The following is a 25065-nucleotide window of genomic DNA, read 5'->3' as shown; positions in this document are numbered from 1 at the left end:
TCATTGTCGTAGCAAATTTTTAATGAACTACGCCGGTTTGATTCCGTTAAGGATACGTAGGCAATCTAATATCAAGTTTTAGACGCAACCGTGAAACCGAAACGAATCCCTGGTTTATATAAACTAAATTCACTCCTGCTATCAAATACCAAAATGGCACGAAGCCGAAGAAAAGTTTCCAAAGGGCATGAAGCCGTATCAAAGTCTCAAATGGCACAAAGCCGAAGAAAAGTCTCAAATGGCATGAAGCCATATCAAATTTTCAAATGCTCCTCGCCCGCACGAGCTGAAACTGCACAAGGCATCAAATCCAAACAAGTACCAAATACCTGAACTACGAGTGACTTGATCCCTTAAGAGGGTACTTAGGCAATCTAGGATTCGACCTAGGTGCAGTCACAAAATCAAACAAACACCAAAATCCTCAAATTACGATTTATTCGAATTGGAATCAAAGGGTATTCCTTTCCCAAAAGAAGAGTTGTAATTCATAGGCGTGTAGCCTAGAATGGGTCGAACTCGAATTAATAAAACCCTCTTCGAAAAAATGAACGAGGGTGAAATTGTGTCAAGTGAATTATTTGTTTACATATTATGTACAATTTTTGCTCAACATTTACCTTAGGAGAAATTACAATCCTCAATCACAAGAAGCATAACCAATTTTAAAGTGACATTCGTTCAAAATTGCATCCAATGACTTTTCTAAGCATCCTAATGGTGATCAAGTATCAAGGCACATAGATAGTTTAATTTAGTGATTGAAAATATCAAAGCAAGCATGTAACAACACTTAAGCAATTGAAAGAGAAATCTACATAATCATGTTGAGGCTCATGGCCTCACTCTAGCAAAAGGAAATTAGTTATACATACTTGTTTTAATACATAAGGAATTATCCATTAAAAATCAAAGAAAGAAAACAACCCTTTTTTTACAAGAGGAGCTTTCTGATCATCTTCTCCTCGAAGAGAGGAGCATGCTTCTTCTTCCACCCAATTTGGAGTTGTGACCCCCTTTTTCCTTCCTGCTCTCTTCTCTCCCTTTGTTTTCTCCCGATTTTGCTCTCTCTGCTCCCTCTCTGTTGTGTTCTGCAATCTCTGCAGAAAACTCCAATCAGTTTATTCCTCTTCTGCCCTGCTCTCTGTTGCCGTGTGTTGATTATTTTATTAGTCAATGGAGTGGGCAGTTGTGCTCTCCACTTTGTCCTCTCGGCTTTTCTTTTGCTCCAAAGGCTAGTGAGTGGAATTAAAACCCACTTTTCTGCCGAGTGTTGATGACAAAGCAAAGCACAAGGTGCATTTACTTTCTTATTTTATTAGTTATAGTGGGCAGAATTGGCCATAACGTTTGGTAGACCAAAAGTCCTTAGATTTCAATGAATGAGATGTCCTTAGAAAGCTTGAAACGTCTGCTTTCTTCATTCTTAAACTGGGAACAATTGGCTGGGAATTTTTGAGCTGAAAACTTGACATGATCATCTTCAATCTTTATACGTTTCCACCAAACTCAATCCTGCTGCTCCTAGAAACACAAAAAATGGCAAAACCATCACTCAAACTTAAAACTTCCAACTAAACTAGACAAGAAAAGAAATATAAAAGGAGGAAATATATAGTATAAATATTGGTTCATCACTCATCCACACCCATCTTCATCATTTCTCTCTGTAGCATAAAAGTGTTGGAGAATAGGAACCTACATCGGTCATATGACAAAATAATATACAATTAATACATTAAAGTTTCCACCTCTAATAGGCCAAGGGTAATACTAGGGAGACCAAATTTTTAAACCAAATTTTGTAAACCAAATGATGTGGATGTTGATGATTTCCTATTGGTGACACATCATTTAGTTTGCAAATTTGGTATAGAAATTTGGTCTCCCTAGAATTATCCATAGGCTAATATCACCCATGCCTTTTGTAATAAAATTCAACACCTACCATTAGGTGGTTAAGTTGAACAATATCAATGATGTTGGTGGTAGATTATGTTGGGCATTTATCAACAAGGTTCTGAACACGGCGGCTTTGAATTGCGTCTTGAGATTGAGAGTAGGAAGTGTAAGATTGAACTTATCAAAACATAAGTTAAGAGATTAAGCTCATGAACCACAAATTTATACAATGTTAAAATCACAATTCGATAAACACAATAACAAGCTAACCAGTAGAAGTAGAAGTAGTAGAAGAAGAAGTCAAAGTAGACTTCTAAACAATGCACCTTCTCATCTCTAGCAAAACCAAAAGTACTCAAACTAACAATAGGTGTTTGTTAAATATTAAGTGTATGTTTTGTGAGAGCAGAGGCCACTATTTATATTGAAACAATTGTCGTGATTTCCCTATTAATATTAGTGTAGGAAACAAACACACAATTCCAATCCAACTACGAGTGCTAAGTATGAAGATTTAATTAAAGTTTTGATCCTGAACTGATTAAGAAAACTTTAAACTATACAACTAGACCTTTCCATACCAATTGAAACACTATAGTCAGCTTCTAGCACCCACAATTATACTCATATTCTAACATTCTCCTTTTTTAGTGTGATATGTGCTTGAAACACAACTAATCAAATTATTACAGAAGTGGTCACATAAGTCTTCTATAAAAAGTTCTCTATCACATACAATATAACCATACATTTCAAAACATAGAACCAAAAACCTCCGCTGCTACATGATATGTCCATTATTTCTTATTATTGCGTGTTAATTATCCCTACGTTTTATTAAGGAATTGGTCTTAAAAGAACCTTATTACTTTCCTTTTCTCAGTTTCAACCAATCTATGCACTCAAGACGTTTTTGGTGATAATTCGACTATTTGGAGGAGTTTTAACACAAGGCCAATTGGAGAAAGACGCTAAGAAGCTGAAGATCATTGTGTTCTAATTTCATAATTTCCATGAAGCCATTCATTCTAGTTTTACAAATCAATCCCAAGAGAGTTGCAATCCCGTCAATACTGCACAACTTTGGAAGAATGATGATTTGGACCCTTTCCCAATTTTCCTAGTGGCATGCGATATATGCTTAGAAAGATAAGACATAGTTGTGTGCGATATATGGTTGGAAAGAAAAAACATAAAGCTATGTTTCTCAAATTTTTACAGAATTTTCCATAAGCTAAATCGACCCCAAAACTGGCGTCCAAGTTAGATGACGTGTTTCCCAAGCCAAGAAGGATTCTTTCCTAGTTTGTTTCATTAATTGTTTAAGATTTTGTTTTATTTTAGAAGAGTTTCTACCATACTTTCTAAGGTTTTCCAGCATAACTATAAGGCCCTGATATCTCTCAAGAGACGACCATCATACTACACCCACTGTTCTAAAAATCCCCGCCTAGGCTCTAGGTGGTTGGCCACCGTCCCGATTAATGCCTAGGCATTTGAAAATTAAGAAAGGATGCCTAGACTTGCTGAGGCGCCCGCCTAGACCGTCTAGGCACCCACCTAGCCTACGCAGACCCACCTAGACACCTGCCTAGGTTGTAACTCACTTAAATATAAAATAGATAAATTTCTTTTTGCATTTTATTGTTTCCAATAAATTATAAGAGACTTATTGAACACATACACACACAATATATGTTTGCTAACCATGTTTCCATTATGTTCCAATACTTCATAATATATATATATATATATATATATATATATATATCATTCTATTTTCTAGTTTATGATGAAATTATATATTTTTTAAGTATAAATACAATAGATTTACTTAAATCTGCCTAGGCACTAAGCTCCAGCTCGCCACCCAACTAGCTCTTAGCGTCTTTTAGAACCTTGACTACACCATCCCCCCACATCACCACCACGCCATATTACACCATCTCCACAATTCACGAAGATGAGCTTAGGGACGTGCTTTGCCATGGACTCCGGGTTCTATCTTTCTTTTATTTTTATTTCTATGTGTAAGTTATTTTCTAAGGTTTATGATGAAGCCATGACATGAATATTTGCGAAGTACTTTGTTAATTGTTATCCAATTATATGCCATGTTATATTCTTAATCTGTGTGTGTATTTTATTTTAGATTCGGATTTCTAATGACTAATCACCTTTAGGAATTTTGCATCTAGATATTTATATAAATCTATGAGGATGACCAATCAATTAGTTTTACTGGAATTAAGATTAAGAAGAGTAGACAAACTAGTGAGGATGACCAATATCAAGCTAGTCCTACTTGGTTAACATGATTCTTCTATGCTTAATGGGTTTTTATGTGTTTAATTGTATGCCTAACCAATAGGATATAATTATAATATAGAGATACAAGAGTTGATGTCTGACCACGGATTAATTCGTACCTTAGAAAGAACAACTTTTAACATTGACATGGTAATTGGATAGTAGTTGGCTCTAGGAAAAGTGAATAGGATTGTTGTTGGTGGTTTCATAACCTTAGGCTTTCTTTTGTCATGTGTATATTTTAATTATATTTTCCTTTTCTTGTTAATTTTACTCTTAATCATTATTTTATTCAATTTTCCTTTGTTTGTTTAATTAAGTCTAGCATGACTAATCGGTTAAATTGGTGTTAAAGCAATCCATGTGGGATCGACCTCGTATTTGCATATCTTACTACAATTGATTTGTGCGCTTGCGAGTTTAATTTGGCTTAAATTAATCTATTATGTAGGTTAGTTTAAATACACATCACTACATAATGCAGAATTGGTTCAAGATTACTGATGTCCAATCTGTATATAAAAATGTGACTCACTTATAGGAAAAACCAAAATTATTCGCTCCCACTCATCTGACCAAACTTAACAACAATAATTTTAAGCTTCAGTTAACAACAAACTTTGCTAACTTCCACAGTACTCGAACACAATGAGTAATAAAGTAATAATTCAACCAATTGTTTAATCATACCACAATTCGATTAAAAGCAATCGATGTGGTAGAAACCAACACACAAATTAAACCCTATAAATTATGCAATCGTAGTACGAGTAAGTAGGGATCGTTCTATTCCGGGGATTATAAGGGATGCTAATCAACACAAAAGTAAATTTGATTAAAACAATGAGGGGGGATTTTGGACGAAATTGATTAAAACAAAAGTAAATTGCAGCAAGTAAATTAAGTTGTTAATGAAATATGGATGAAGGGATAGCTAAAGGATTCTTCTCCACACATGAAACATATGCATACAAATCGATTTCCAGTTATTCTTCCTATAAACCATGAATGACAGTGCCCCAAATTAACTGTGAACAGCACTAATTAATTCTCAAATTTTCCTAAGTTCATTGAATTTGACTCAGCAACGCAACCAAATTATTCTTCTCAAGTTCCCTAACTATGAAAACATGATAAAGATACATCTCAAAGATCATTAAGTTCTGTGAAAATCATAAGCATTGACAAAGCATTCGTAACTATGAAAAGCATGATACTCCTGCCAAGCATTTACTTAACTCAATCATGACTAGTGACTTTTACTACTTGCAAATATAAGTTCATAACGATTAGGTCAAATTCCCTTATATTCTAGCATCAAATCCTTGCATGCAAACTAAGTATGCATCCTTAATAAACATACAAGAATAAGTTCTCTATAAAGCAGATAAGTAACTCGCATTCATGTTTTATGAAATAATAACTGGATGTAATCAATTTATATAAAACATATGATCATGGCTTCGAATTCACCTCTAGCTAAAAGGAAACTTAGTTACACATGTTCATCATAACTGAAAAATCATCTAAAATAAACATTGAAACTTAAAATAAAGATAGAAAGAACCAAGAAAACTCTTGCGACTTCAATAAGATGATTGCAGGTTACGGCACACTCCTCCCCTATCTAATTTGTGGCAATAATGTATATATAGGGTAAAGGCACAACTAAATCCCAAGAGGAAAAAGATTAGGTTGTTTGAATTATTTTAGGACTCCTAGAATCAGATAGGAAGTGTTGGAATGTGATAAGGATTCCTCCTTGCAGCTAGAGATAAGATAAGGTAAGATTGGATAAGATAAGATAAGGTTGGATAAGATAAGGTTCCTCTCCAACTAGGATTCCTCTTTCTTGTGTAATTCCTTGTCTTCCAAGCCTCAACTTTAATTTCTCCAAATTTTAGCACATATCTAACACCATTTAAACACCAAAAGCGTTTAGCCCATATGCTATCCACGCATGCTATCCAATCCAAGTCCAAAACTGCTCCAAATTGCTCCATTTAACTATTTATTGTCATCTTTACCAAATGGACCTACAATAATACGAAAATAACATAAATTACCAAAATAAATGCAAATTAACGAAGAAAATGCAAGGAAATAAGATAACAAAGTCGTATAAATATGCTCATATCAGCATCAAAATAAATTATAACTTCACAAGAGGCCAAAATTGTATGCTCACGTTTTCCATGCCAAACTCAGTATTAACACATAATACTTAGTTTCAATCAGCTCATTACTCAAACGTAATCAATAACATGAGCATCGTTCAACAACTTGCTTAATAAAAAAATTTAAAACATCCATAAGCAACAACATGAATGATTAATATTACAATTCCACCAATTGTCTTATCAAATTAGAAATGATTTATAGCATCATAAGAATTATAATTTAAAACTAATAGTTGTCCTAAATACCCTTAGATCTATACTCACATTCGAACATATCATTCTCCCCCTTGAGCATAAGGTGAAGGTATTACACAACTAATGAAGAAATAAGGGATATGAACCAATTGGTTCTTGATTTCTCAATTGATAATGCATAATCTCAGTTTGATCAATAGGCTTAAACCCTTATGCACCAATTTATGTATCAAAAGACAATCTCATTCATCTAGGGAAACTTTTCTCACGCAAACCTAAAATTACTAGTTTCTACTATGATCAAGAACAGAAAAGCAAACATAATATTTGCATTCAATTTGATCCTAACTAGTTCATTGTCCATCAAACAAGAATAATGTCTGGATATATATCACAACAATATTTCTTGATTAAAGTGAGATAATCAAGACCATTATTTCTTCTGTAGGTCTCAAATTTTATCTTCCTCCCTATTGTTAATTTAATTAAAACATCGCAGCAGAAGCATGCATCAAAATTGATATCTCAAATACACAAAAGAGGAACAAAAAACACAATTAGGTAAAAACGTAAAATTCAATTCACGAACCAAGATCTTAACTCCATGATATTCACAATACAATAAACGTATCATAGACAATAATAAGTCAATTACATAACAAGTACATTCTTGCGAATAAACAAAAAACCACATGGTGAAAATGATTAAGACCATTACGAGTAGTCAATACAGTAATAGACATTAACTTTAGATGTCTAAAACATGCGTGACAATATAAAAGTTTGTAACGCTCATATATATATATATATATATAGATCTCAAATGGTCAAATAATGAAGTCACGATTATATCTATCACAAAATCAAAGGTGATAGATATACTTATCATCATGAAAATATTAAACAAGATATATGCTAATAAAAGCATCAGGATTCCATTAGAGTGAAATTGTTTGTTTTTATCTCTCTAAAAAGTCAAGAATCCCACGTAAATATACGCAGACACAAGAATCCAAACCCCTTCACATGCAAAATACCACGTGCTAAATTCATTCAAATAGCATTATGTACATATTTGTAAGTATGAATAGATCCGACAACTTCCAAATAGAAATCATCCATATATGCATTAAGTAACCATCACCATAATCAGTAAATATGTATAGGAAAAATTAGTATCCGGTCCCTCTTTCTTACTATTCATTGACTAAAACCTTATTAGTTCTCAAATTTTGATTCAAGTCCCTAGCATTAATGTGATAATGAATTTACATGTTTATTATATAATTTTTTAATATAAAAATTAGTAATTAATTTAGGGTTTAATACTCACACCTCTATTAAACTTCTAATTAATTTTCAATTCAAACATTTCCAAAATAATAAAAAATTAAGTTTCTACCTATTAGTTTTTTTTTATATATGTAAAAAGATTCTCAATTTTTTTATCTTAAATGTACCCATTCATATAATTTTTCAATTTTTTTAATCTTAAATGTACCCATTCTCAAATATATCAATTTGTTATATGTAAAATGTACCCTTTTTTTAATATAAAATCCATTGAAATTTTTTAATCCATGTTTAAACTTATATGGGTACATTCTTTTTCGTTGATTTGAGAATGTATCCATGTTTTGGTACAATAATTTTTTTTGTTAATTTTGGTTAATGTACCCATACATATATGTACACACACACAATATAATAGAGAGTATAATTTATATTTTATTATTTTTAATCCCATAAATTATGGGTTTTATTTAAAATCTCATTAATATAAACAATTACAAATTTCAATTTTTAATTTTTAATTTAAAAAATATGGTAACTTACATTATTACATTAATGTTAGGGATCTCAATCAAAAACTAAAAACTAACAAGGTTTCAATCAAAGAATTTTGATAGCTAAGGATCGCATCCAAAGTGTCCCATATGTATATTAGCAATTCAAATCATTAACATAACTAGCATTTGAATCTTTTATACTTGCGATCTATACAACTTTGATTGAATTAACAACCTACAGAGAAATTACGCACTCATGCACCAACACACAACAATGCATCCATATATATGCATATAGACTTAAACACATAAATTATAACCATCAAGCATATTCGGGATAGCAAAAGGGCCCTAATTCATCATGATTTAACTCATCAAACTATCATACATATAACATAACAATAAATCATGCATGAAACAGTGAACTGAGTTTATCCATATGCATTATTGGAGCCGTATTCATCGACCGGACCCAGATTCCTCGACCCTAAATCATTCACACAAGTCGCCATCATTACATACCCATGGAACTAGAATCATTGATAAAGTCCTCAACTAGTATCTTGTCGATGCAAAATCCCCAGAAAAAAACAAATTATGAACGTGAGTATCTCTTAGCGGAAACGACAACATATTAATGTCTTCAAACCAAGAAACCTCAAAATCAATATTTCACCTTCAGGAACACTAAGATATTGAGCCCTTAATTAAACAATCATTCAAAAGTTTTATATGGTAACAAATACCAAAATATGATTTTATAGCTTATTCATGCTTGGCACATATATGAATTTTTGCCGATAAGGTTCACCAAACAATTTATATCATGCCATACTAGGTATAGATACAAAAGTCTATTTGTGAGATGTTTTACAACGATATATATTCACATGGAATAAAATTTCAAAAGAATCTATATGGTTTTTCTATATACAATTCATATCTTTACAAGTTGTGCCAATAGTATATGCACGATGATAGTATGATAAAGAAACCCATAATCTCATTCAGGAAATTTGCATATCAGCACAGTTCAAATAACAATATACTTTATATTTTATGCATAGAATCAAAACATTGCCAGCCTAATAAAAAACAACAAAACGTAAGAAACATATATCGCCACAATATCTGATTTGGGTTACTAATGAAATTAAGATCATTACAAAATAAAATCCAAATTACACAAATGTATACATATTTGCCATATATGCACAATAACGATTCTAGCCAAAACATATTTCACATATATATGTTTATTCATCTGTTCATATATTTTCTTGTATACATTAGTGTGTTTTATTCAAACAAAACCTCGAATTCATAATGGAAAATCATGAGAATTCAAAAACAATTAATCCAAAAATGTTATCTTTGTATGCATATAGATTTGATTCATATATGCCATTATATATAAATCACAAAGCAATTAGCATCCACATTATATATTGTAATAGATTTGTGTTTGTGCTTCCTTATATAATATAACGTATATATATTATCTAGCAAAATATAATCAATGAACAACACTCAATTGCACATAAAATAACATGGTATAACAAATTATCAAAATTAAGAATGAAAGTTTTTGTAGAAAATGATTCAAGATAAAACCTTATAAAAACCCTACAGATTTCCTCACAAACGAAATTTGATGCCTGGTAATTAATCATAGTCTTTTATTTTATTTTTTTAATTTCAATACTTTCAATTTGAATTCAAGAGAAAAAAAATCTAAGGCTCTGATACCACATGTAAGACTAAACTTATCAAAACATAACTTAAGAGATTAAACTTATGAACCACAAATTTATACAATGTTAAATCGCAATTCAATAAACATAATAACTAACTAACCAGTAGAAGCAGTAGAAGAAGAAGTCAAAGCATACTTCTAAACAATGCACCATATCCTCTTTTGCAAAACCAAAAGTTCTCAAACTAAAAATAGGTGTTAGTTAAATATTAAGCATATGATTTGTGATAGCAGAGATCACTATTTATATTGAAACAATCATCGTGTTTTCCCTATTAAAATCAACATAGGAAACAAACACACAATTCCAATCCAACTATGAGTGCTAAGTATCAAGATTTAATTAAAGTTTCAATCCTGAACTGGTTAGGACAACTTTAAACTCTACAACAAGACATTTCCATTCCAATTGAAACACTATAGCTGGCTTCTAGCACTCACAATCATACTCATATTCTAACAATCATTTTTGTAAATTTCAAAAACAACCTCAATCATCCAAAAGCCTATTTCCTTGCATCCTAACATAGCCACATTTACACATCATACACATGTAAAACTCACGTCTAGACAATTAATATCTGCTCGTTCGGGCAAAGGTTTGGTTGTGGATAGTGACACACCCCGACCCGGAATGCCCACTTGGACTCCGAATTGAGCTGTGTTGGCTGACACCTAGAAGGTGACGAAGCCATAAAGTGTAGTGATGTAGAAAATGTATATAAATTTAAACCTAAAAGAGCCTAATTTTAAGAGTGCGCTTGTGAGCAGGAAAGAACCCATTTCACACGTGATGTCAGAGCATAAGTAAAGTACAGTAAGGCAGGATGAGAATCGTACCCATAAAGGTAATCCCAATACCAAGATTTGCCAAGAATCCTCATCAACACGAAAGCTCAACTAATAAAACCCGGAGGGACGAAAAACAAGGTTTAGTGGGCCTAGAAACAAATCTTTGTAAAAACCTTTCCGAAAACATAGTAACCCCTCGCTGTAAAACCAGTATAGTTTCAAAATTATACATACTACGTATAGTAAGAAAATACTTACCGTAGCCTGCAAAATCTCAAGAATTCATTACAGCACAATATCTCGTAAATAAGGGCATGACATCCAAAATCACAAAATCTCACATAAGTAACATATCATAATGGGTGCTCAATGACACATGCTAACACACGAGTTCATGCAAAGGTATTGTAACATGAACATGACTGGGTGTAATCATAATATACGCTCTAGTGCTACAATCATGTGAAGACTGGCGGCATTCGCGGTCACATACGAGTTGGAGTTGCCTATTGCAACATGTATGACAAGACTAGCACCTAATTGGATCCAAGGCGAGCGTGCGGTGCGGATGTGAACATACACGTGAAAGACTGGTCCTGGCCTTAGGTGAGCACTAACACCGGGTGCAGCAAACGATGAGTAGATAACACAAATATAGTCATGCCACAGTGATTCGATAGTTCTAATCAACATTCTAACATTCATAGTCGTAGGTATAATTATGGCATCAAAGATTATAAGCCTACATGTACATCATGTAGGATGTAGCATATTTCATAAATTCCGTCATTTCGCTAATTCTTATAAACTTTAGTCTAATCCAAGTGTACTTAAGAAATTCTTTTTCAAATGCATAAATGGAAACTATCAATCATACACACACACACACACTATTAAAAGGAAAAGACCAACTCACTTGAAGTTCGCGCTACAACTCCTTAGTACGAATATCAAGGCATCACGAACGATCGTCCCCTAGAACAAATATCAAATCACATCTCAGAATTCTTATTGATAGAACATGCAACTTACATAAAATACATCCCCAAAGACGTTCTAGAATTATTTGTAACCCATTGACCAAAAGTCAATCGTCGGTTAAAGGTTGATGGTAGGGTCCACAAAACTACGTATCTCGATTCAGAAGATCTACACCTTGAATTTCCAATCAGTAACTTCCAAGTTCCACATTATGCTTCTAAAAAAAATACTAAAATCTTACCACGATCTAATAGTCGGATCATTGTCAATCACGATTCAAGTGGCGATCAACGTTTTATTTTACGAACTTACAAATACAATTCAGGAAGATCTATACGACGGATTCTAGATCCATCAGTTCATATGGTCCTCAAATATTACGTACTATAATGTATTAAGGTTTGGTGACGATCCAATGGTCGGATCGTTAATTCATATAAAGATCAATTGGAGGTCTCTATCAAAACTATGTTCAAACGATGAGATTTCATCAATCAGAATTCACCTATGGAATTGGGGTATCAAATTTAGCCTAGGAAGGTTAGGGGGTGCCTTAGCCCACTCGTCGCCGCACACGACAACCTGCCTCCTCAACTTACCAGAAAATTCAACTATTTCCAAAAATTACCAAATTTTATACACATGTAGAGCAAGTCAAGGGGAACAATTTTCATACCTGGGCCGAGGTCCAATTAGGCCTAGAAACACCTACATTTTTCCTCGATCCACAGGAAACCTTAGAAATTGGTGTCCCTTGAATCGTCCTCAGTTCAAACCCCAACGCCCCTAATCTTGTTTAGGCCTTGTTCTTGACGTTGAGAGAAGTTGAATGAATGTGGTGGTTATCGTCAGAGCTAGCAAGATCGACGAATCGTCATCGGGTGTCTCTGGCACCCACCGGTGCGGTTCATCATAAAACTGGGGTTAAACTCAGTCGAGTTTGGATGGGAAAGCAAAAGAGGACATCGGTGAGTCTGGTGGTGGTGTTGGATAGCTTCAACTCGCTGGAAATCTGACATAAATGGCGACAGAAACTCGCCAGAAAATGAGTTGGAGTCGGGTGGGGTGTATGGGTCGACAGGATCTGGTGTTCCACACCTCTTTCCCTTCTCTTGTTTCTGATTGGCTTCCCACCCTCCTCTTTCCTCCTCTGATTCGTACCCCCTAATTCCTCTATTCTCTCCCGCAACTCCTTCCTTCCTTCCCCTTATTTTCTAATACTCTCCGGCAACTCCTTCCTTCCTTCCTCTTATTTTCTATCAACTAATATTAAAATAATAATATAAAAACCAAATAATGTTAAATAAAATAAAATTATAATAATATAATAATTATGAGAAATATATAAAATAACCAATAGTAATCTTTACAAAAGTACTTTTCGGATTAGTAGCTCCGTAAAACCCCTATCATAACTCCGATTTCAATTTAGATTACGCTTACGCGATCGTCCTGTCGAGAACTTCGAAAGTACGGTAAAATAGTAACTTGCACGAGTCCCAAAAGGACAGTCAACAAAAGTCGATAATCTCGCCTCTAAGGTATTTTCGTCAATTCATGCTTTTAAAATTTATAAAAACGTAAAATTAGAGACGGGTTATCACAGTTCGTCCAAATTTTCAATTGAAATTTGGGCAATAGTCATCCGAATCTAATTGACAGTTTCAGTTGGATAACACTAAACAAGCCAAATCTTTATGATTAGGTGTTTTCGGACGTTGTACGCCGAAAGTTTTCAGATGAGTTATGTAGTAAATTGCCGAACATTGTTCGTTAAATTGGTCTCCACCATTGAGTATTATTTGCGTTGGCCTCTTCTATCCAAGTTTGATTTTAAAGACCTCGTCTTCAAAGCAAACACATCTGGGGTTCGTGCCACTTCCAACAACATTCGATTTGACCAAGAAAAAGAAAAGCAATGGAAGGTGAAGCCAGAGAGATTCACCGAAATGTCTGTAAATTATTCTTAGTTTTAAGAGTAATGTTAGATAGACTAAATTTGTAAACAAAATAAATCCCTTTGTTTTTTTTTTTTTTTTTTGGAAAACAAGGAGAGAGAAAAATAATTTTCTAACTTGTGTCCAAAATATAGTGATGTGGATCCTTTCCAATATATACATAACACTACATCATAATATTATTATTTACTTCGTTTATAGAACACTATAACCCTTTGAAGATATGATATTTTTTTTTTAAACAACTGAACCAACTTAATATTAGAAATAGCTCAAAATACCTTGAGCTCGGTAAACTTGAACATAGTAATACTCCGTTCAGCTCAACTTGTGTACAGCTCTACCTATAGCCACATTTTGAATTGAGTCAAGAATTATAAGGCCCAAGATTAAATTGTTTTTAGTAGCCCATTATGAAATCAATGTTTTCACATAATTAGGACTTGCTTGATAACAATTTACAAAACAGTTTTTCATTTTACACATACAAAAATGCGTTAGTATACTGTTTTGTGAAAATAAACTTAAAAAACGAAAAACGGAGAAAATAATATTTAGCTTAAGTTTTGTAGAACATCAACTTGAAAGGGTTATGTATCAAAATCCATCAAATCCATGTATCCGGATCATTGAAATTTAATCCAATGGCTAAAATGAGTCCCTGTTTGTAACCGTTAGATTAAATTTCAATGGTCCGGATACATGGATTTGGTGGATTAGGATACATGGATCCGGAGAGGACCCCATGTCCCTTTTATGGTACCCTCTTTATGTTGTGAGTAGACAAATTCAAAAGGGATAATGCTAAGGAAACTAAATCTCTAGACCAAATAATATGGATATTGATGATTAGATTATGAATTTTAATTAACGTACTTATTTTCTATTGGTGACACATTATTTAATTTGCAAATTTGATTTAAAAATTTGGTGTCTCTATGCATTATTTAATTCACAAACTGGAGAGCTTGGAAAAAAGATGGAAAAAGAAGAAGAGTAGCATTTGATTTAAAAAGTTGGCGCTTTCTATGTTTTAGTATGGTAGTGGAGTTGGAGAGGAAGCAGCGTTGGGGGAGAGAGAAATGCAGCAGCAATTCCATTCCTCTCCTCCATCCTCCACCTTCCTCTTACACTCTCCTCAAACCCATTGTCCGAGGTAAAGGTAATTATTAACACTCCCTCATAGGCCCCTGTTTGGCTAATTAATTGATTTTTTTTGCTTGGATTATGGGACTAATTGTGCCAGTAGGGGCTGAGAGTTGCTGTCAAGAAACCCATCCATTCTACTTCTGATGATGTTGATAAATTCCACAAGGAATTGCATTTGCTTTGGTATTATATATATAGGCATATGAATCTTGATAAATTCCATATAGGAGTATTGGTAGCGAAACAGATAAAAGGTCGTACCCAGTGCATAAGGCTCCCGCTTTACGCAGAGTCTGGAAGAGGTGAATGTCGGCTAGCCTTACCCCCATTTATGGAGAGACTGCTCCCAAGTCTCGAACCCGAGACCTACCGCTCATGGGCGATTTCATCGGTAGGATTCACTCCAGGGGCTTCATATCCAAACTACAAGAATCACACCGGTAGGATTCATGAAATCGCTCTTAGACGCATTATGCATCACAGGATTTACTCCTAGAGGCCTTTATGAACAAAAGAATTGCCCTTTTGATTAAACTTAATCAATACTTTACATGAAATGATTTAAAAGATTACAACAGGATTGGCTTTTAGGGCACATTTCTAACAATTTGGAGATTATTTTCAGTCTACTCTTCTCCAATACACATAGAACATGTTACATATAGACTTTGAGGTCAACTATGCAATAACATTAATCGTGCCATCAAAGATATTTCACAACTTCTGCAGCGGATATTAGATAATGTTTCACCGCATGAAGCCCTTAGTTATGATATCTGTCAATTCATCCTGGGTTGTTATGAACATAGTGAAGTGCAAATAATCCCTTACATGAGGTTTTCCTTCAACAATATACTACAAATACCTTAGGATCCTTTATGCCACTCCTATATGAGTCTCACTGTTACATGAATTGAGTCAGCTTCTCAACAAGTAGAGCAACTTCATTTGAATCAATATATTATACACACCCTAACCCCAAATACAACGAGTTTCAATTGAGCGATCCCTCAAACAACACTGTGGGGCACCTTGTAGGATCCACATTTCTTCAAAAGATCAAGTGCATTCGAAGATTTTTCGTGCAAAATACCTTAACATTAAATATAGTTGTACAATTATAAATATAAATGTTTTCATATCACAATGAATACTTGTGTAACCAAAATTGCTGATGTAGAACAAGTAACCAAAGGTTAGAAATCAGAAAGAGATTTAGAAGACAAGAGGAACTAGGTCTGAATATAAGAGAAATAGAAGAACTGAGAACAAGAAAACAGAACGAGCAGATAGACCGAAGAGAAATCTAGAACAGAAGGGGGGATCAGGGTATCCAACATAAATTTCTCATAGCTTTAATGCTTTAACTATGAACGTGACTACTCAAATATGTCACTGAATAGCTCATGGTAGCTACTAGCTGATTGGTGTATAATGCTGGCAGGCGCACACTGTACTGGAGATGAACTACAAAGAGCAGCAACTTACAGCAGCAGTGGTATCAGATGGATTGCGGCCAGTTCTTGCTGATCCTGAGTCTGGAGTGCCATCAATTTTATTGTCATTGATATTGAGATGTTGGGATGCAAATTCTCAAAACATGCCTTCTTTCGATGTCATAGTTACTGAACTTGCTATAATTTTGGAACAGGGAAAGAAAAGAAAGGAGCCAGATATTTCCTTTCACGACTCTCTTAATTCTCTTGGTAATCAGCCTAGAGATGTTGCCAACAATCTTGAAGCTTATCAAGAGGGGGTTAGCTGGTTTACTGAGGGAGAAATTCCGTCAAAAGAGCTTGTGAACCTAAGCATGGTTTGGAAATGTGGCTTCGGCCTTCAAATGATCCTTTGGCATATCATCCTGTGCTTTCTTGGGGATCCTTAGCTACATGTGGCAGAAGGGAGACCGTGGAGGACACACATTTCTTTTAGCCACACATGTGTAATGAAAGGGATGGAATATCCATGTTTTTGGTACTTTTGATGGTCATAGAGGTGAGTTTTGTTGATTTATCTAATTATAATTGTGTATTTGGTACTTCTACTGGAAACCTGATTCCAATACTGTGCTACAAGGATATAACTGTAACAAAATGCAGGTGCAGCAGCTGCTGAATTTTCAGCTTGAGCTTTTCCAGGATTCCTGCAAGCTATAAGTTCGATTAGCAGGTTTGTTACCTTCATTTTTTTCTCTTTTTGACAGTGGATATTTTATTTGAGTAATTGACTTTATCTCTAAATGCAGTCCCAGCAGTGCATTGTTCGAGGCATTCGTTAAGACCAATATAGTATTTAGAGCTGAGGTGGGCTTATATCGGAAATCCAAGAGAGTTATCCAGAAGGATTGGCACCCTGGTTGCACTGCGGCTGCTGCTCTTATTGCTTGAAACAAACTTTTTTTGTGGCTAATGCAGGAGACTGCAGGACAATAGCGTGTGGTGCTGGGCTGGCCACCCCTTTGTTCTAAGCAAGGTGACTAAAACTTGATACATTCCTGTTTGGTCGTTCTGGTTTAGTACAGGGTTTTATTCCTCAGAATAATGAATGAGATATTAGGATCACATTGCAAGCTGTCTCGTGGAGAGTGATCGGGTTATTAGTGCAGGGGGAGACGTAAGATAGCAAGTCGATAATTGGAGGTGGGTAGTGCTGCTCTTCAGGTTTGTGCCTTCAGATATCATGATGTTTGATCTAATCTTGTATGTTTTGTTTGTTTCATGCTGACTAGGGAACCTTATTTCGAGTACAATTTATAATTCATTAGATAAATAAATTTGACAATTCATAAAATTTGTCTGAGAGGGAAAGCAGAAATAATCAGCTTCCATTGTGAAAAAAAAAAGGATTATTATACAAAATAATCTCTGAGATTTGCAAGATCAATAGAAATGGTCTCTGAGATTGAAAATCAATAGAAATGGTCCCTGAGATTGTCCACCATCCATGATTTTGGTCATTCCGTTAAAAACTCTTTGGGCAATTTTTAAAACTTCGTAACTCAATCGATTCTTAACCAAATTCGACCCATAATATATCAAAATGAAGATAAGAAAGTGTAGAACACGATTATACCATTTTGAAGCCTAATTATTGCCGGAGATGGCCGAAAAATAGCCTTAAAGGTGACTGGTTCGCGGGAAAACTGGAAAACTATCTGGAAACTAGGTAAATTTTAAACGTTCATAACTTCTTCAATACTAAACGGAATCAAGTGATTCAAAAATGAAAATCATACTTTTCGACGAGATGAAGAGAATGAAATCTTTTGTGACTGCTAACTAGCCGTTTTGTGGCCGGAAAACTGCTCGAAAGTGGCTAACTCGAAAATGGTTAGTCACTTTCGAGCTGTTGTCCGACCAAACCACGGCAAGTTAGCCTTCAAAATAGGTATCATTCTCTTCATCTCATCAAGAAGTATGATTTTTGTTTTTGAATCACTCGATTTCGTTGAGTATTGAAGACGTTATGAACGTTTAAAATTTACCCAGTTTCCGGTGAGTTTTCCAGTTTTCCGCGGACCAGTTACCTTTCAGGCTATTTTCCGGCCATCTCCGACAACCATTTCCAAATAGGTATAATCTTATTCTACACTTTACTATCTTCATTTTGATATATTATAAGTCAAATTTGGTTAAAAAACGATTGAGTTATAAAGCTTTGAAAATTGCCCAAAGAGGTTTTAACGGAAGAATCAAAATCATGGATGGTGAACAATTTCAGGGACCGTTTCTATTGATTTTCAATCTCAGGGACCATTTCTATTGACCATGCAAATCACATGGACTATTTTGTATAATAAAATATGTGTTTCAACAAATACACAGAATCATCATTGGATCAGGTACTCACTCACTCTGGACTCTGGCTCCGGTTGTTGTACTGGAATCCCCTTGGGGTTTCGATTCCTTGATTCGAAGCGCGAGGATATGTCAATGGAACAAGGAGGATTGAGGTATGTTTGATGCTGGTTTTTGAGCGTGTATCTGGGGTTTTGGGGGTGTGTAGCTGGGTTTTGGAAATGGGGTTGAATGTGGCAACTGGGTGGAAGAATTGGGGACTTGCAGTGCTATTTGGAGTGATTGTACCTGCATTGCAAGGCTGCACATGGTGAAGAGTTTGCTAATGGCAGTGAGTGTTTTCACTTGCTTGTGGATGACGGAAATTGCTGATGCGGTTTATGTAAGGCCTACTTGAACCAAATGCTTATGCTACTTGTGTGTGTTAATTGTATGTTGTATATGTTTAATTGCAAGTAAGACAGCTTTGGTAATCCAGTATTAGTAAAACTGTCCACCAGATTGCTCATGTTGTTTTCTTAAGGTCAACTTGAACGAAATGGTACTTGTATGTTAATAGTACGTTGTACATATTTAGTTACAAGTAAAACAGCTCTTGGCGTTTGAGATCTTCATGCTTGGGTTGCCTCCACAACCTCGACTTTTCTTTCATTTGTTTTTATGTCAACTGCAGTGCTTGTTTCCTGGTGTTCCAAACATCTTTTCTTTGGTGTCTCCATTCTCCAAATCATGCTTACTGTCTAACGTAGCGTTATTGCATTGAATGAGATCTGTGCCGTTATGTTTTTCTCTGGCTTCACCGTTCTCAAGTTGATGCTTACCATCTGAAGCAGTAGTACTGCCTTGGATGCTTGCTGTAGTTGAACCGCGTGGTTGCTCAAACGCTGCTTCATCTGTTTACAAACACCGAAACCCGGTTCAGGTTGAGGCCATTTTCGCAACGATAGACGTGTGTGAAAGTGTGTTGTGAATGTATATGCACCAAAAACCAGTTTAAAGTTTAAACCAACCTAGCCTTGGAGCAGTATGGCCTTGTGGATGCCTTATGATGAGAGGGTTGTCAAATACGGAGGCAAAGTCCTCGGAAGGTCGATTTCACCAGTATTTAGCTCCCATGAAGTGCTTTTAACATTGCATTCCCAAAACTTGCACTTCAACTTCAATGTGTCTTTTAGGCCTTTAACTAACATCCATCCTAAAGCTATCCCATAACGCGTTTCAAAACCAAAACCGTCTATACGTAGGCCCTCGTTGTTTGTTAGATAAAGTTGAAATGAAAATGCAGAGATATACCTCCCAAGAAAGTAAAGGAATCGCAGAATATACAGGGTTCTAAACTTTGTGGTGGTTAGCAAGAATGCACTCGACGGACCAGTATTTGTATGGAGTGCTAAAACAAAGGAATCAGAAAATAATTGACCAAAATGATATTTTTACCTTGTCAAATTGAAACCACTCGTAAAAAGATGCCATCTATTTCAGATTTTCCACCAGCGGGAAATATTTACTTGTCGTTTATGGAAAAAGTTGCCTGGGTTCTTGCGTCTTGACTTGCTTTGTTTAACTTTAACTTTATTTCATTTGGGTGTTGTGAATTTGTTTTTGTTAGGTTGATTCGTGTGTCCTAATAAAGCTGCAAATGCGTTGTTTTTTTTTTTTTTGGGAATTTGAGATTTGAATACAAAGTTAAAACACAAGTACGATAGGAGTCGAATTACAATTAATAGCTGATATGATAATTTGAAGTCTTATATCAAATTATACGTTTTTTTAACTAAGTTATCAAATATTATTTTTTTCATTAAAGTAAAACTTTACAAGGTTGTATTTGTTAAAAAATTGTTAGAAACAAAATTTATCTGTTGAAATGTTAGTAGAATAAGAGACCCACATTAAACTAATAAAAAACAAATTTGACATTGATTGGTCAAATTTGACTCCTAAACACAAAGGCTTCAAATACAGTCAGCAAGTAACATTTCGGTCGAAATGATTTTTGATGTCAAATATGCAGTCATATCTCCACTTAGGATTTGACATCTCCTTTAGAGATGTTTTAAGAAATTGGACTGTATTTTTGAAACGAAAATTTAAGTTTAGCCAAATTAACTAAAACAAAGTGCTCCCCCTCTTTACACTCGAGTTTCTTATGAATTTAGTATACTTTTTCATTGTAAAATAATTAAATCATAAACCATTATTTTTTTAAATAATAAACGTAAAAACCAACAGGTCCATCCAGGTTTTCAAGAGCGAGTTACGGGTAAGATAAAAGATTGAACTGCAATTTAAACCAAAACATATTTGCCAAATTCATGTATTTCTTACACACGTTTCGGCTCTTTGGAGCTACAACAAGGACAAATAAGTCACAAACTGCATAACACAAGTTTCAATCAATCATTTATCCCTCTTAACTTCATAATCTCTTTAAACTCTTCTTTCTCGCATCTATTTTCTTCTTGTCCGCCTGTGCTTTTGTCAATCCGCCATCTTTCCTCACGGTAGTAGTTGCTGCTGCTGATGCAGCCGCAGCAGACCCACTTACTCCAGTCTCCATTGGAGCTACAACAGCTGGCTGATCCTGCCCGTTTCCTCTAGTGGTGACTGTAATAGGCGCCAGTGGGGATGGGGATGCAGAAATCACTGGCAAGGCAGCACCAGGTGCTGTGTTCTTTTGATCAGCATTCAGTGTCGAAGTGTTAGTTTGTTCAACATTCAGTGCAGTTGTCGACTCTGAAATAGCTCCCGTTTTAAACTTGGGTTTCGGCTTTGCATGGATTCCAGTATAAAGCCTACATGCAAGAGGTGAAGTCTACTTAAGTTTCATAGTCATGCCACAATATTATCTATAGTCGGCATATGTATCTTTCATTTTCTATTCATAAGCAAATGAAAAAAAACCAGGTATGCAAAGGTTTACATATAAACTTCCCCTGCTCCAGTCACCTGAACACAAAGCACCACGACTAAAACTCACCTTGCATGTCTTGCATACTCCTCATAATTTTCAAGAAGCATCTTGCCTGCCTGTTCATTCAACGCTGATTCAGGAAATGGTTCAATCAATAGACATCTGACTACCTGTTATCACAAAGCACGAAGCCAAGACCAACTAAAGTTTGTAAGGGAACACAAAAATCTCAGATGAATAAGCACAAATGAAAGAAAGTCAACAACCATCAAGGGAACTTACAATCAGAACATGTCGTAATCCAAGACTTGGATTCCAATCTTTTTTCAAGGTGTTGACACAAATCTCACCGTTAGTCGCAATGTTTGGATGGAAAATCTTAGTCAGGAAGTAGCCTACAACAATTACATTCCAGAAGTTATAATCCGAATAGGGACTAAAGAGTTAAATGATATCAAGCCTTCCATCAACAAAAACCTTTCTTCAGCTGTATGGTCACGCTTCCAAACAGAATGAGGCAACAGAAATATGACATGTCCACTTAAATGATAGTATCATCGATTATGTCATTTATGATAAAACATAGTCAAACCAACCTTTAGGAGGAGAGTGTGGAAAGTCCCAAGACAATAACAACTTCATGCGGAAAACACCATTCTCGTAAGGAGTACCAGCTGCAAAGGCCAAGGTCGTAGCTCAGTAATCATCTCAAAATTATTCAAAAACTGCAGGAGCGAAAGACTATATTACAGTTTACGCCAAGAAATAATTGTACATGCCTGGCCCTTCAATATCAGCATATATGATAGAAAAATCATCATCGTTAACACCAACTTTTATGCCTTCAGGAGGGGATTCATCAAGACTCTTCAATTCCTTTGCAAGTTGCTTAATTACATTTGGTGGGAGATTTTCATTCGTAGCCTGAAATGTTAACATGACCAAAAGAATTGTAGGAAGAGTTTGAAAGGAAAAAGAAGAAGAATTCATCAGGTGCAAACTTGTAGCTAAGAACAATCGTGACAATCCATTTGTTTCAAGGGAAAAAGATAGACTCCATAAACAAAACAAACTATTTGTGCATATAAACTCTGAACTGCTATATTCCCATGGCGATGTTTCAATATTACAAGGATTAGTTATTTACTACAGGAATGGAGTTCCATGCATACATATTGCTGTTGATTGTTAAACCATCATCTACTCTTAAAAGTAGAATGAAAAAATCTCAAATTAGTTTTGGGTGAGAATAGCATGCCATTAAAAGATCTATCTGCCTTTAATAGTCCAGTGCCAGTGTATGGACTGGACCATACTAGTCCATATAACTATCATGTTATATTTTATTATAGTTAAGCAATGATGAAAAACAAAAGAATGAATTTTTATGTACAGAGACAGAACATTACCATAAGAAAAAAAGGAATGAAGTCCTCAAGAAACTTTGGCTACCAAAAGAGAACCAGCAACTCAGCTTATTTATGTGCCACAAAATTCCCAACTGCACTGATTAGAGTGCTAGAATACGGCAAGTTGTAAGCGGATATACCTGCAATAACAAACTAGCATTTAATATGAAAAATTAGGAAAGTAGAAGTAAGATCAGTCATGTCTCATAATGAAAAATAGAAGACTAACAAACAACCACGAGGCACAAACCCTTGCCGCTCAAAAGTTAAACAGAGTATTATTAGCATTTGATTGCCAACAATAACATAGAAACTGTAATGCAGACAGCGGGCAAGTAGGTTGGTAGAGATTAAGAATAACTGAGACCACTGTTTGGCCCGTGCAAGAGTCTGGATACCAAGAGCCAATCAATCAAACAATATAGTTTGATTGATTATGAAGTTTCCAAAGTAATATGATTATACTGGACATGACATTACCTCCATAAAGCATTGTGAATCATAAATTCCTCATAACTATCAATCCAATCCTGTATATGTCCCTTACAATTACAACTGAAGCAACCTAAATGGTTATGGCACATCACCTAACTTCACGGATCAAGTTTGACTTGATTTCAAACATGCAACAATTAAGTCCTCTCCTCTCACTTTTTCGTCTTGTCCACTATTTTTTCTACATTCTCATTTCCAAACTTTCTTTTGCAAAACTAAAGCAGACCACTTAGTTTCCTGATAAAGGCATAGTTCAGATGATTTGAGCATGACAGCACGAAACTGTTTTGGCTTTCTAAGGGTTGTCTGAGTGTCAGTTAGGGGATCAATGGCTTGGAAAGCTGCAAACGAGATTGGGCCTGTTTTTCTCCAATTGCTATATTTACACAAATATAAATCAATAAAGTTCTGAAAACAAGATATGTTTGAAAGATATGTTCACAAAAACAAAAATCATTAGTCATTACAATCCAATTACAGGCATAATTACTTCAAGCTAAAACTTAAGACAAACACAACAGCGCGTTCAACGAACGAAGACGACAAAAAGCCAAGAGAAGTGCAAAAGCTAGCCTATTATAACTTTTGAAACCTCTAAAACACGAGCGATGAACAGCTAAATCCTGAAATCCACTAAGACCTAAAGGCATTAACAAAACCAGCTCACTCACTTCAAATCAATATCAATACAAATATGATAAAGTCAACAAAACCCAAATGGCTTATCTTTCCTATGAGATAGAAAGGAGAAAGCTTTATCTTTCAAGCAAACACCCACAGAAACAACAACCCTGTTGCCCAGAAAGCAAGAAAAGCACCTCAAAGGAGAAAACCTAAATCAGATCAAAGAACCAAAACCCTGATGTCCAAAAATCCCCTTTTTTTTCCCATTTCACAAAATACAAATTACAGATTGATATGTATTTACTCAAGAAACAAAATCAGAACCATACAACTCAATAATCAAGAACACAAAGGCATCCAAGAAACACCAAATCGACCAAACTGACCGTCCAGAAAGACAGATTGAAAGCGGAAACCGAAACCAAAGAAAAAAATGTACCAGACCCAGATGAGAAATCGCCAAAAAAACTCAGTCAATTGCTGTCCTGCAAGGCGATGGTTGAGGGCTTTAAGGGCCGCGATGCAACGAGCAGAGAGAGAGACTGTGCGTGCTCGAGAGAGAGAGAGAGCGATTTGTCCTTGAAATGATTGAAGGGGTTGAATTTGAGGAAGGAGAAAAATATATATTGAATTATTATTTAGACAAATAATTCAAATTTTACTGACTTACTTTTAAATTAATTATAAAATACTCTAAATTTTAAAATAAAACCACGCAACGTTTGAAAAGAAGGGAATAAATAATGAAAAAGACGTTGGATTGTCTGTTGGTAGTGTCAAACACGCGCCCTTGTTGCGGTGCGCCGCCCATTT

At 35.0% G+C, this 25065-nt stretch overlaps 1 protein-coding gene, 1 long non-coding RNA gene and 1 pseudogene across 4 annotated transcripts; 1 reads left to right on the top strand and 2 right to left on the bottom strand.

Moving 5' to 3' along the window:
* Positions 1-16448: 16448 nt before the first annotated feature.
* Positions 16449-19124, top strand: LOC126599030 (protein kinase and PP2C-like domain-containing protein; annotated as a pseudogene).
* A 144-nt stretch (positions 19125-19268) lies between these two features.
* On the bottom strand, positions 19269-20126 carry LOC126599769 (uncharacterized). The gene is made up of 2 exons (XR_007615233.1): positions 19821-20126; positions 19269-19703 (listed from the first exon to the last, which is right to left on the bottom strand). It is a non-coding gene; the product is annotated as an uncharacterized LOC126599769 (long non-coding RNA).
* Positions 20127-21092: 966 nt separating this feature from the next.
* LOC126599768 (ubiquitin-conjugating enzyme E2 22) lies at positions 21093-24858 on the bottom strand. 3 transcript variants are annotated; one of them, XM_050266207.1, is made up of 7 exons: positions 24692-24858; positions 23134-23273; positions 22504-22648; positions 22321-22398; positions 22007-22119; positions 21791-21894; positions 21093-21605 (listed from the first exon to the last, which is right to left on the bottom strand). In XM_050266207.1, the coding sequence occupies exons 2-7, from the start codon at positions 23134-23136 to the stop codon at positions 21230-21232; spliced, it is 819 nt and encodes a 272-aa protein (XP_050122164.1). In that variant the 5' UTR covers positions 23137-23273; positions 24692-24858; the 3' UTR covers positions 21093-21229. The 3 variants fall into 3 exon arrangements, with proteins under 3 accessions (XP_050122164.1, XP_050122165.1, XP_050122166.1); XM_050266208.1 differs by having other exon boundaries at positions 23134-23286; positions 24692-24854; XM_050266209.1 differs by having other exon boundaries at positions 24697-24853.
* Between the last annotated feature and the right edge of the window lie 207 nt (positions 24859-25065).

The sequence above is a fragment of the Malus sylvestris genome, chromosome 14 (assembly GCF_916048215.2).
Source record: "Malus sylvestris chromosome 14, drMalSylv7.2, whole genome shotgun sequence".
NCBI lineage: Eukaryota > Viridiplantae > Streptophyta > Magnoliopsida > Rosales > Rosaceae > Malus > Malus sylvestris.
The sequence above is the reverse complement of the archived record's forward strand: the minus strand, read 5'-3'. Positions and strand labels throughout refer to the sequence as shown.

Excerpts from the sequence above, each read along its gene's own strand:
- LOC126599768 (XM_050266207.1), bottom strand. Across the intron at positions 22,120-22,320 it reads TCCACACTCTCCTCCTAAAG|GCTACTTCCTGACTAAGATT; the intron begins GTTGGTTTGACT and ends TAATTGTTGTAG. Across the intron at positions 21,895-22,006 it reads GATTACGACATGTTCTGATT|GTAGTCAGATGTCTATTGAT; the intron begins GTAAGTTCCCTT and ends TTGTGATAACAG.